General features: G+C 44.5%; 1 protein-coding gene across 1 annotated transcript; it reads left to right on the forward strand.

Annotated features, from left to right (window-relative positions):
* The first annotated feature begins 1,677 nt into the window (after positions 1-1,677).
* LOC143769723 (glutathione S-transferase omega-1-like) lies at positions 1,678-11,767 on the forward strand. Its single transcript, XM_077258530.1, has 6 exons — positions 1,678-1,869; positions 4,163-4,271; positions 6,052-6,274; positions 8,953-9,054; positions 10,810-10,916; positions 11,502-11,767. The coding sequence occupies exons 1-6, from the start codon at positions 1,839-1,841 to the stop codon at positions 11,656-11,658; spliced, it is 729 nt and encodes a 242-aa protein (XP_077114645.1). The 5' UTR covers positions 1,678-1,838; the 3' UTR covers positions 11,659-11,767.
* Positions 11,768-12,929: the final 1,162 nt, after the last annotated feature.

Genomic DNA, 12,929 nt, shown 5'->3' on the forward strand with positions numbered 1-12,929 from the left:
CCACCTCCATCATTGCCCATTCCACCACATCCATCATTTCCTCCTCCCCCTCCATCCCAATTATTGCCCTCTCCCCATCAGCCCCATCATTGCCCTCACCTCTCCTCCTCGTACACACACACAAAACCATTTACCTCTCTGCACATTCACCCGCAGCACTACGCATGCACGCACACACAACACCTCTCACCTATATACACACACGCACAACACCTCTCACCTATATACACACACGCACAACACACACAGCACCTCTCACCTCTCTCTATATATATATACAACACACACACACCATACACAATTTACTACCCTGGCCCCTGCTCCATCCCTATCCTGCAGGCTCCATATAGCCGACCCCAACCAGCCCCCTTAAATTTCAAACATTATCTGGTTCTTCGGTCGGTGTCTTCAGCTCCATTACCCCGCAGTCTGGAGCAGGAGCACTTACCACCAACCGCAACGCAGCCTGTGCCCTGCTGTGTCTGTGAAGAGTGACGTTAGCCGCTGCTGGCGCTTCACTGATGCGGTAGTGCCAGCGGCTGTCAGCACCTCAGCGGTCAGGGCTTACAAATGGATCACAAGGCAAGCCAAGAGTACTAGCGACAGTGTTGGCGGCATCGCTGTACACTTGGGATTCGACGCGCAGAATGGGATTATCTCAGTGTGGGGACGTCAGAATGCCGCCGACGAGGAGCCTACTTGGACCGCCGCATCGTCAGGGGTGCCCCCCTGTCGGCTGTGCCCGGGGCACATGCCCCGGCTGCCCCCCCTGGATACGCCACTGCTTACAGGTCGGGTTGGGGGCTTATATACAGCATTATAGAATGCTGTATATCAGCCCCGAAAGGTGATGGTCTTACTTGATATCGGCCAGAACTGGTGACAGGTTTCCCTTAACTATTCTAATGATTGCAGTGTAAGGCCACGTTCACACGTTCAGTATTTGGTCAGTATTTTACATCAGTATTTATAAGTCAAAATCAGGAGTTGAACAATCAGAGGAAGAGTAGAATAGAAACACGTCACCACTTCTGGATTTATCACCCACTCCTGATTTTGGCCTTCAAATCCTGAGGTAAAATACTGACCATGTGAACATGGACTAAGGCCGGGATCACACACAGCGAGATACGGCCGAGTCTCGCAGGTTAAAACCAAGCTCTGGCACCAGCACTCCAGAGCCGAGCGTGCGGCCGCATAACAACACATGGAGCCGCAAGCTCCGCTCCGGAGTGCCGGTGCCAGAGCTTGGTTTTAACCTGCGAGACTCAGCCATATCTCACTGTAGTGTGACTCCAGCCTAAGGCCTGGGCTACACTGTGAAGTTTTGTAGCGCTAATGATTGATTTCAACTTTTTAGCTACAGCTGCAGTCCAAAGCAATGCATTGAACTGCATGCAACTGGGGGCACTGGATCTGCCACTGAGTAGTTGAAATCAATCAGTAGTGCTACAAAAAGCCACAGTGTAGCCCAGGGCTAATCTTCATTGTGTGTGCACATGAAATATTCACATTGCTTTACATGTGAGCAGAAGTTGCTAAGTCATTGCCTAGTAATAATAGGAGTGTAATTACATACACATGGCTCTTATGTAATAATCACTGTGTACAGACAGAGGAACTAGCTCTGTTTTTGGTTGATCTTTAGCTAGAAGGGAAGGGGGTGGATACTGCCATAGACACAGCTCCAGCCAGCAAGGAGGAGCAGCTCTCAGCCCAATCCAGGCCTCCTTCTGGCATGTCAGGCCTTATATTAGGCTGCGCCCCATAGCCTGACATACATACGTGTGCTGTCTGCTGGTTATACAGGTCTCGCCAGTAACAGACTGTCTGCAGCCATGGCCGGATCACAGAGGAGTTTGGCCAAGGGTAAGTAAAGGAACATAATGAGGCCATGAGCTTTCACCTAATATTACATAAACAGGTTATACAAATATGTTTATGTGCATTCCAATAAAATCATTGTATTTACTTCTTAGTACAGTACACTTTAACGGCTAAAATCAAAGGTTTAAATGGATTTCCTTGTTAATTGATGTGGTGTGTGTGTTACAAATATTAATTGAATACACTTACAAGGTTGACTGCACCAGAATCGTTGTGCTGTGCATCCGTATGTAGCAGAGCTGTTGTATGATGACATTATACCTTGTGTTTATTGCAATGAAAGGCTACGTTCACATTTGCGTTGTTGTGTGCTGCGTCGGCAACACACAACGCACGCAAAACGCAGCGCTTTGTGACGCATGCGTTCATTTTTTTTTTTTAGCGCAAAAAAAAAAATGCAACATGCTGCGTCCTCTGCGCCCTGACGCTTGCATAAAAAAAACGCGGCTGCGCCCGACGCAACGCAAATGTGAATGTAACCTTATCTGGGCTTGCATATGTCTTTCATCCACATTATGCCTGCTACTTAAAGAAGCATTTCTTCTCCTCCCACCAAAATGTTCATCCTCTTAATATATTGCAGTCATCATATTATACAACACCGTGCACGTACAATTGCTCATTCCACCTTTCCTACCCAGCTAACTCTTCTTTTCCATTAGGTCTATGACATCACCTGATTAAAAACTGACCTGGTGAATCCGTCTGTGTATGCTCTATGTAGAAGCAGGAAATATATATAATTTTTTTTTTTTTTTTTTCCGTCTTGAATGACCCATAAGTCACTGCAAAAGTCCCGGGGTGAGGGTCGGGGAACTATGTCTTGCCGAGATAAGAAACTTTTTGTTTCCAAGAATCAGCTGGGTAGAAAGGCAAAATGAGTAATTCTCCAGTGCCAGGAGCTGGCAGTCATGTACATACTTCCAGGCACATCCTGGCTAGACTATATCCGGCCACGATCAATACACTCGCATTGAGCGAGCCTGTGCAATGTCTAGTTGGCATGTGACTGCATGTAAGCAAATTGCGTATTTCTGGTCATGCTGCTGGCAACGGAGAATCCTCTCCGTGCCTACAATATGTGGATTCAATGGCTTGCGGTCAGTGACTGCAGACTTGTAGCTGAAAGCCAGACAACCCCTTTAAGGCTTACATACATACTAGCACATAGACAACACACTGACCTGTTATTGAATAGGGCTGTTCAGACGAGATCTGTGGTTGAGCTAAAAAAAAAAATATCCTTTACAAATCGACCATATTGCACCTGATTTTTTTTTTTTTTTTTTTCTTAAGCTGATGGGCAACACAAACTTCCCCGTGTGCATTTATAGACTACTTTACATTAGCATCTGACTGATTAAAAACCACTAATGCAAAATGTCACAATCGAAAGTGATACAACTGCAGATTTTTCTGTCTGGAAAATCCACAGTCAATCTGATCTGTGTGTAATCATCAATAATTATTCATAACATAAGTCAGCTCTGCTACATTTCGTGTGATCTAAATTCCTCGCTTGTGAACAAGGTTATCGCTGATATGTGGATATAGGTTAATTGCCGTAATCAACGAGGGAAAGTCTCGTGGAGACATCAGATCAGCGAGTTCTTTCTGCTTAGTCCAGAGGTAAGAGTTTCCTTGTAAGCAGTTTCAACATGGAAACCCAATTTACAACATGGCGAAATGCATTGGAAGGAGTTAACAAGGACTGTATAATGAGGAAGTGTCTACCAAAGACTTGACCCTTGTTGTCTTACTGCCAATATGGTGTAACGAGAGAGGTAGTCTTGGGCTCCTTTTCTGCCGCATGTAAGGATATATTTTCAAGGTACTGTTGAAATTGGGAACAGGGAATAACCCATGGTGGGACTGCACGGTGTATCCTTAACTTTTTGCCTAACCCGCTCACAAGTGTGCACGTTGAAGTGCAATGTGGCGCATGTGCCCAGTTATTATAACTTTATGGTAAAGTACAGTTTCACAAAATATTGACCATCTAATAAACATACTGCAGATCTGCAGTTTTTATGTGAATGTGACCTTACATCTACCGGTAATTATTTTTCAGCAATTTTTACCAAACTCCTGGCGTTTTGGTAAAATCACATCAGTGAGTGCAATATGTACATGTGTGGCGGCGAGGGTATACGATGGTCACTTGGAGCAAATCTATGGGGTCGCTAGTTTTACTCCTTTTCCACAGCTGGCCTAGTTTTTATTAACATCTGCATCTGTACACTAAACGAAAATAATAATTTTTTTTTTTTTTCAGGCAGCACCGCCCCAGGACCAGTACCAGAAGGGATAATTCGACTTTACAGCATGAGATTCTGCCCTTTTGCCCAAAGAGCACGGCTTGTCTTGATCGCAAAAGGAATCAAGTAGGCACCAGATTTTTATACCGTTTCTGTAGATTTGACCTGTTCTGCACATTTTCTTGTTTTTGTTAGCTGGTGTTATTTCTCTGCCCTCCCTAAAATAATAATTAGGCTAGGTTCACATTGCGTTATGGCGGTATGTTAAACAGACTACGTTACACCGTGGCATAACGCGGTGTAACGTAGTCCGTTAACGCCGCCATTGAAGACCATGTCGGATGCATCGCTAGCGCACTCCCACAATGGGCGTGCGCTAGGCGATGTGCCATCATTGAGTGATGGACCCGAGACGCGGGCTGCAGCGTTTCCGGGTCCGTCACTGCTAGCGCTGTGCCAAAGTCGGCACTTGCGTATGCGCTGAACGGACTGCACTAGGGCAATGTGAACCTAGCCTTAAATAAACTATGGCTTATGGATAACTAGCTGAGACTGGCTGCAACTTTTGGCTAGTTCATAGGCCATGAGTGGAGCAGAGGCCGAGCATGCCATACCTCCGCTTGATTCAGGCCAGGGCTGCAGAGCAACATTCTAGTTGTATCAACCCCTGACCTTGGGGTCACAACCGTTAGACCCCCAGCAATCAGCACGTTATCCCCAATTAATAGAATTAGCCAAATCATGTCATTTATGGGGGAATAGCACAATGTTTTAAGATATTGGTAAATTGGGTTTTTGTAGAGAGAGAATCGTATATTATTGTAGGCCATAATTATAGCGGTTGCAGTCAGAAATAAGCAGTGGGTCACCAGCCTCATTGGTACCATTTGGAGCCCTATTGCAGATTTTCAATTGGGGCTCAAGATCTTTAAAGGGGTTATCAAGTCTGCAGTCACTCTATTGTCAGTTGGTAAGACCAAGCAGTCATGTCACCACAAGTGTGCGATATGTATAATCTGGCCACATTAAGGCAAGACATGTGCCCTTTGTATGTCACAGGATGTAAGGGGTTAGGGTACCGTCACACAGTACCATTTTAATCGCTACGACGGCACGATTCGTGACGTCGCAACGATCGTATGATTATCGCTCCAGCGTCGTAGACTGCGGTCACACGTTGCAATCACGGCGCTGGAGCGATGCCGAAGTCCCCGGTAAACATCGGGTAACTAAGCGCAGGGCCGCGCTTAGTAACCCGATGTTTACCGTGGTTACCAGCGTAAACGTAAAAAAACCAAACAGTACATACTCACATTCCGGTGTCTGTCCCCGGCGTTCTGCTTCTCTCCACTGTGTAAGCGCCATAGCCGGAAAGCACAGCGGTGACGTCAGACGTCACCGCTGTGCTCGCTTTCCGGCTGGCAGACGCTCACACAGTGCAGAGAAGCTGAGACGCCGGAGGACAGACACCGGAATGTAAGTATGTACTGTTCGGTTTTTTTTTTACGTTTACGCTGGTAACCACGGTAAACATCGGGTTACTAAGCGCGGCCCTGCGCTTAGTTACCCGATGTTTACCCTGGTTACAAGCGAACACATCGCTGGATCGCTGTCACACACAACGATCCAGCGATGTCAGCGGGTGATCAAGCGACGAAAGAAAGTTCCATACGATCTGCTACGACGTACGATTCTCAGCAGGGTCCCTGATCGCTGCTGCGTGTCAGACACTGCGATATCGTAACGATATCGCTAGAACGTCACGAATCGTACCGTCGTAGCGATCAAAATGGTACTGTGTGACGGTACCCTTAAGTTGTGTTTCTATGATCTCTATATTTATTTTGTGTCTACAAAGTGACTGCTACATGTTTCGCCTGAACTGACCGGTTTTCTTTCTATTCAGACATGAAGTTATCAACATTAACCTAAAGAACAAGCCGGATTGGTTTTTCGAGAAAAGTCCTCTGGGACTGGTGCCATCTATTGAAACCTCTGACGGTAAAATAATCTACGAATCTCCAATTGTTTGCGATTACCTGGATGACGCCTTTCCTAAGAATAAGCTGACCCCAGCCGATCCCTACCAAAAAGCCCAACAGAAGATTCTCCTGGAACATTTCTCTGCGGTAGGAACTTTTTGTTGGACATGTAAAATCCATTTAATGTTGTCTGGGGTTAGAAAAAACTAAACAAAATCAAAGGGTCTTCTTCCATACCCTGCCTGCCCTATACTGAAGGGTTCCATCTGGTTCCCCGAAAAATGGTATTCACAAACTCCAGGGTCATGGATGTGGTGCCAAACTGTGAACCCAGTGTAAGTGGTTTTTCAAGAACCACTCTTTGTGGCTGTGTTGCTGCCTCACAAAACTGTCCTAAGGAGGGTCAACAGTCAGGCTGGGGTCACACATGGCGTAAGACAATACGCCACGTATTATACGTCCGTACTACGGCCGTAATATGGAGAAATGTTCCCAAAATATTGATCCGTAGTCAGGGTGTGTCAGCGTATTTTGCGCATGGCATCCTCCGTATGTAATCCGTATGGCATCCGTACTGCGAGATTTTCGCGCAGGCTTGCAAAACCGACATCTAATGGATTTATGTGCTCAAATGTTCATTAAAACATATATACAGTATGTCATTGAGACACATATATATATTCTGTATTTATATTTCATTCAGCGCGATATCTGTGAACAGCCGGTAATTCAATTGCCGCCTTTGCATTTCTCCTTCACAAACCCGACATGATATGAGACATGATTACATACAGTAAACCATCTCATATCCCCTTTTTGTTGGCATATTCCACACTACTAATGTTAGTAGTGTGTATGTGCAAAATTTCAGCACTGTAGCTGCTGAAATAAAGGGTTAAATGGCGGAAAAAATTGGCGTGGGCTCCCGCGCAATTTTCTCCGCCAGAGTGGTAAAGCCAGTGACTGAGGGCAGATATTAATAGCCAGGAGAGGGTCCATGGTTATTGGCCCCCCGTGGCTACAAACATCTGCCCCCAGCCACCCCAGAAAAGGCACATCTGGAAGATGCGTCTATTCTGGCACTTGGCCACTCTCTTCCCACTCCCTGTAGCGGTGGGATATGGGGTAATGAAGGGTTAATGCCACCTTGCTATTGTAAGGTGACATTAAGCCAGATTAATAATGGAGAGGCGTCAATTATGACACCTATCCATTATTAATCCAATTGTAGGAAAGGGTTAAAAAACACACACGATTAAAAAGTATTTTAATGAAATAAACACAGCGGTTGTTGTAATAATTTATTGTTCTCGCAATCCATTTGCAAACCCTCGCTTGGCAAAATAATAAACGCACAATATACATACCTTCTGATGTCAGATCATGTCCCACGAAGTAATCCATATGAAGGGGTTAACTAATATTACAGGCACGAGCTGCGATAATCCACTCGCTCGTGCCTGTAATCCCCGGGTGCTGAAAGGAAAGCAGTGATCTATACTTACATTCAGTCGCGGTGAGGCGCCCTCTGGTGGATGTTCTCATGAACTGCAGCCTGGGAACTTTTTCCCACGCTCCAGGTCATATGAGGACATCCACCAGGGGGCGCATCACCGCGACTGAAGGAAATGTAGGTCAATGACCTACATTTCATTCATTCGCCGGGGCTTACAGGCACGGAGCACCGCTGCATTAGCAGGGCTCCTGCCTGTAATATTAGTTAACCCCTTCAGATGGATTACATCGTTGGACGTGATCTGACATCAGAAGGTATGTATTTTGTGCGTTTATTATTTTGCCAAGCGAGGGTTTGCAAATGGATTGCGAGAACAATAAATTATTACAACAACCGCTGTGTTTATTTCATTAAAATCCTTTTTAATCATGTGTGTGTGTGTGTGTGTGTGTTTTTTAACCCTTTCCTACAATTGGATTAATAATGGATAGGTGTCATAATTGACGCCTCTCCATTATTAATCTGGCTTAATGTCACCTTACAATAGCAAGGTGGCATTAACCCTTCATTACCCCATATCCCACCGCTACAGGGAGTGGGAAGAGAGTGGCCAAGTGCCAGAATAGGCGCATCTTCCAGATGTGCCTTTTCTGGGGTGGCTGGGGGCAGATGTTTTTAGCCACGGGGGGGGCCAATAACCATGGACCCTCTCTAGGCTATTAATATCTGCCCTCAGTCACTGGCTTTACCACTCTGGCGGAGAAAATTGCGCGGGAGCCCACGCCAATTTTTTCCGCCATTTAACCCTTTATTTTAGCAGCTACAGCGCTGAAATTTTGCACATACACACTACTAACATTAGTAGTGTGGAATATGCAAAAAAAAAGGGGGATATGAGATGGTTTACTGTATGTAAACCATGTCTCATATCATGTCGGGTTTGTGCAGGAGAAGGAAAAAGCCGGCAATTGAATTTCCGACTTTTCACTAACAGCGCTGCGTATTTCTCGCAAGTCACACTGCTGGTCCGTGTGGAATCCGTATTTTTCTCGCCCCCATAGACTTTCATTGGCGTATTATTTGCGCAGTACGCTGACAAACGCAGCATGCTGCGATTTTGTACGGCCGTAGAAAGCCGTATAATACTGAACCGTAATATACGGCTGATAGGAGCAGCCCCATTGAGAAGCATTGTGCCGTATGTAATGCGAGTTTTACGGACGTAGTTTATGCGCTCTTACGTACGTAAAACACGCATGTGTGACCCCAGCCTCAGTCATTCATTCAGTTGAAAGGAGAGTAAAGTTAACTTTATATTTAGGAAATGCCTAACGAGACACGTAATGTGCCTTTGTGTGCTTGACCTCAGGTTACCGCTGTGCTCTACAAGATCATGTTTGCCAAGAAGGACAATCAAGATACAAGTGAATTAAAGACTCAGTTTTTTGAGAAATTTAAAAAATTCGAAGAGGTAAGGAAGTGTTTTTGCAAAATTATCTACCATACATTTTTGCTGATGCTGTACATTTTATATACTGATAATACGCAATATAGGAACAAAGCCATTAAAGGGTCTTTCTCATATTTGATCTCCATGACGGCACCATTAGCTATCATCCCAGATTGCTGGGGTGCAGTGCACTCCTAGTGATGGTTTTGACCAGGGGGACAGTTAAGCCCCCCGTCTCACTAAGCGAGATCGCTGCTGAGTCACAAGTTTTGTGACGCAACAGCGACCTCAGTAGCGATCTCGCTATGTGTGACACGTAGCAGCGACCAGGCCCCTGCTGTGAGATCGCTGGTCGTGTCGGAATGGCCTGGACCTTTTTTTGATCGTTGAGGTCCCGCTGGGTAGCACACATCGCTGTGTTTGACACCTTACCAACGACCTCGTTGACGACTCAGACACTGAATCATCATAATAGCTCCCATGTGACATCGTTGTACAGGTCGCTAGTGAGATGTCAAACAGTGAGATCGCAGCAGCGATCGTTGGAAGATCTCACTGTTTAACATCTCACCAGCGACCACATAGCGACGCAGCAACGATCCCTGACAGGTCGTATCGTTGTCGGGATCGCTTTTGCGTCGCTAAGTGAGACGGGGCCTTTACACTGCTTGACCAAACTGCTCTCTCCAATGCTCCAAGTGCAGACAGCTTTGCCTCTACAACAACGGCAGAGAGGGGGGGGACTAAATGGTGGATATGCTGCAAACAAAATGCAACCCATATGGGGATCACAAGTTTGTATTATCATTTGCCCCCATACAGTTTTCATCCATCAGAGTAGTGTTTTAAAATTCCTTTAACAATCGACTTTTTGAATTATTGATGCTGTTCCAGGTACTCTGCCTTAAGCCTTAAAGAGGTAATCACATCTCAAAGATCCTATCCCAATATGTAGTAGATTAGCAATACTTCGAATTAGAAATGTAGTATTCTTCTGATTCGCTATATTTTTCCTCATGTGCTGGACCCTGGGTATCCATGGTTATGACTAGTGATAGTGACAGCTAGTTGATCATAACCATGGATACCTAAGGTCCTGTTATCCCTGCATATAAGGAAAGACCTAGTAAATCAGAAGAACTATACTAAATTTCTAATTGGAGGTATTTGCTAATCTTATTATACCTACTGCATATTGGGATAGGTTCATGGAGATGGGAATACTCCTTTTTAATTCCACCTGTGCAGCTTTGCAGAGGCCAATGGGTTAGGGACCAAACTGCCAATTTCATGGAGGCCTGAGACCTGGATAATTTAAAGAAACAGGGGTGTAGAGCTGCGGGCTATTGTGCAGAGGCGATATGCTTTCTGTATCCACGTCTAGCACACATGCCCTACTCTGGGTCCTTACAGTGCCCCATCATTCCTACATATGCAGGGACTTCTACAGTGAAGTCTATTTTGGGCTCCTCCATACAATCCTGTCTTGGATCTGTCTCACATGGTGATTCTCGAATGTGGTTAATTTTTTCAGGTGGAGACCCTTAAATTATTATAGCATGGTGAATTCCTTAAGCAGTACGAGTGGAGCGCACACAGTGACATGGTTTCTTCATGTAGCCACGACTATGGTGCCACAATCTTCTGATTCATCGCACTTTCAAACGTTGTACCTTCCCCAGGCTACAAAATTGGGATCCATCATTTTGTGCGGACATGTAACTTCTCTGTTCACTGATGGGGTGTTTTTGCATTTCACTTCCACTTTATTTTCAGGCCCTGGCCAAGAGGAACAGTCCTTACTTCGGTGGGGCGTCCGTGTCTATGATTGACTACATGATCTGGCCTTGGTTTGAACGGTTCATTGTTTTTGATGTTCTTGAGTAAGTGACGAAAAAATAGATTGTGTTTTAGCCCTAATCTAAGTTCTTTTAATTTCTCACCATCCATAAAACATACTGATGTGTAATTTATATCTTTAAAGAAAAATGACTACATGATTTAAGCAGTAAAATTAATTTTAAGATCTGTTTTCTGTTTGAATGAGTGTTCTTATTCAGAGGTAGATCGATTAGCCTTTACTTAAAGCCTCTTAAGATCCTACTTTCACTACTACTGCAGGTTTCTATAGGCAGTAGGAGAATAGATACTACCTGGAGAAAGTAGTACGTCATCTAACATGTTTTGGATTCTAGCAGATCCTTATTAGTAGCTAGGTTTATAGATATTTGATTAAGCCCAGTCAATATCTGGTGTTGGCTTTTTCAATTTGCCTGTTGGCGAGTAAGTCCTCTCCTAACAAGACTTGTAGATTTGGAAATATGGGCTTCAATATGAGTGCATCAGTTACAATATATATAAAACCTATGCTAGTATAGGGTGTATATTAGTAATCTTGGGCAAAATATATAATTATTATCTATCTCTTTTTTTTTTTTTTTTTTTTTTTTTTTTATTCACTTTCTAAGAATTTTGGAGAAGACCCCACGTGTTAATGCCTGGTATGAGCTGATGCTGCAGGACCAAGCTGTTAAAGATACTTTCACCGAACCTGAAGTCCTCATCGGCTTTGTCAAACTATATACCCAAAACGACTTGAATGCGGGTGACTATGACCTTGATTAAAGTCACCGCTAACTGTGTGATCCTAGAGTGCCTTTTTAATATATTACACCACATTCTGTGTTCCCTACCCCCCCAAAGCTCTGAATAAATAATATCTTTCAAAGATTGATCCATCATTGTGTGTTCAATATACAATCTAAGGACGGATCATCAGGTATACAGTATCCTGCAAAACCCCTAGGTTAGATAAAGAAATGGTTAAAGGGGCTATCCAGATATAATGTAGAGACAGGAAATACAAAGAGGTCAAAAAGCCCCCTCCCACATCCTCTCTCTGGGTTTTTCCTGTCTTTACTGGGCAGGGATGTCAAACTTTAAAAATAAGGAAAAATTTCAATCGTAGACTTATCAAATATAACTAACTTTTTTGTATGAATACAAACTTTAAAGCGGTTGTATCACAAACAAAGTATACTTTAACTGATAGATATTAGAATAAAATGAAAAGCACATATCCTAAATTAAATGTGATAACAAACCATAAACCCTTGAATAAAGGATTATGCAAACAAGTGCTTTCCAATCACGGTAAGATATCTCCACAGCAGATTCCTCCGCAATGCGATGACTTCACTGTACCCCCTCCCCGACACAGAATGATGACATTACAGTATGATACTCCAACTGTAATCCCCACATTGTGCTCCCTACAGTATAATGGGCCCCACATTAAGAAAAATGGTGGCTTCAAATCCTCTGCACATCTTGGCACAGTGGGAGCGGTGTGATGCCGTCATGACCGCTGCACTGAGATGTCAGATGCTGAGGGGGAATGATGGGAGAGGGAGCATCAGCTGAGTTCCCACTTCCCCCTTACACCTCCAACATTGTATTTGCATCCAATATCGTTTAGTTGAAAGCGTGATGCTAGTCCGCGTCACTGGCCAAATTAACTCATGGGATCAGCCTAGCATCACAAACCAATATTTGATGTATGTGCTATAGGGCATGAGGAGGTCATCCTGTAGTGTGCTGTGGCTATCCTATACAGTGGCATGTCGGTTACGTTCCTAGGAAAATAGATATCTTGAGGAAACTTCAGCAGTTTTACTGAAAACTAACATTGTTTGTTCGATCATACATGATAGCACCACCAGAGATGGGATCCGCCCTTCAGGAACAGGAAACCTACAGATACAGAAGGGTGGACCTCTCCCACGCATCAGTTGGTTTCCTGTTCCTGGAGGACAGGATGCCCTACAGATCATCTCGTCTTACATCAGGATTCCCAGGCCGGCTGACCGACCCAAGTAGTGAAGTGGTCTCCTACC

Source organism: Ranitomeya variabilis, chromosome 4, assembly GCF_051348905.1.
Source record: "Ranitomeya variabilis isolate aRanVar5 chromosome 4, aRanVar5.hap1, whole genome shotgun sequence".
Classification (NCBI taxonomy): Eukaryota; Metazoa; Chordata; class Amphibia; order Anura; family Dendrobatidae; genus Ranitomeya; species Ranitomeya variabilis.

Excerpts from the sequence above, each read along its gene's own strand:
- LOC143769723 (XM_077258530.1), top strand. The coding sequence starts at position 1,839 with ATGGCCGGATCACAGAGGAGTTTGGCCAAGG. Across the intron at positions 4,272-6,051 it reads TTGATCGCAAAAGGAATCAA|ACATGAAGTTATCAACATTA; the intron begins GTAGGCACCAGA and ends CTTTCTATTCAG. Across the intron at positions 9,055-10,809 it reads AATTTAAAAAATTCGAAGAG|GCCCTGGCCAAGAGGAACAG; the intron begins GTAAGGAAGTGT and ends CTTTATTTTCAG.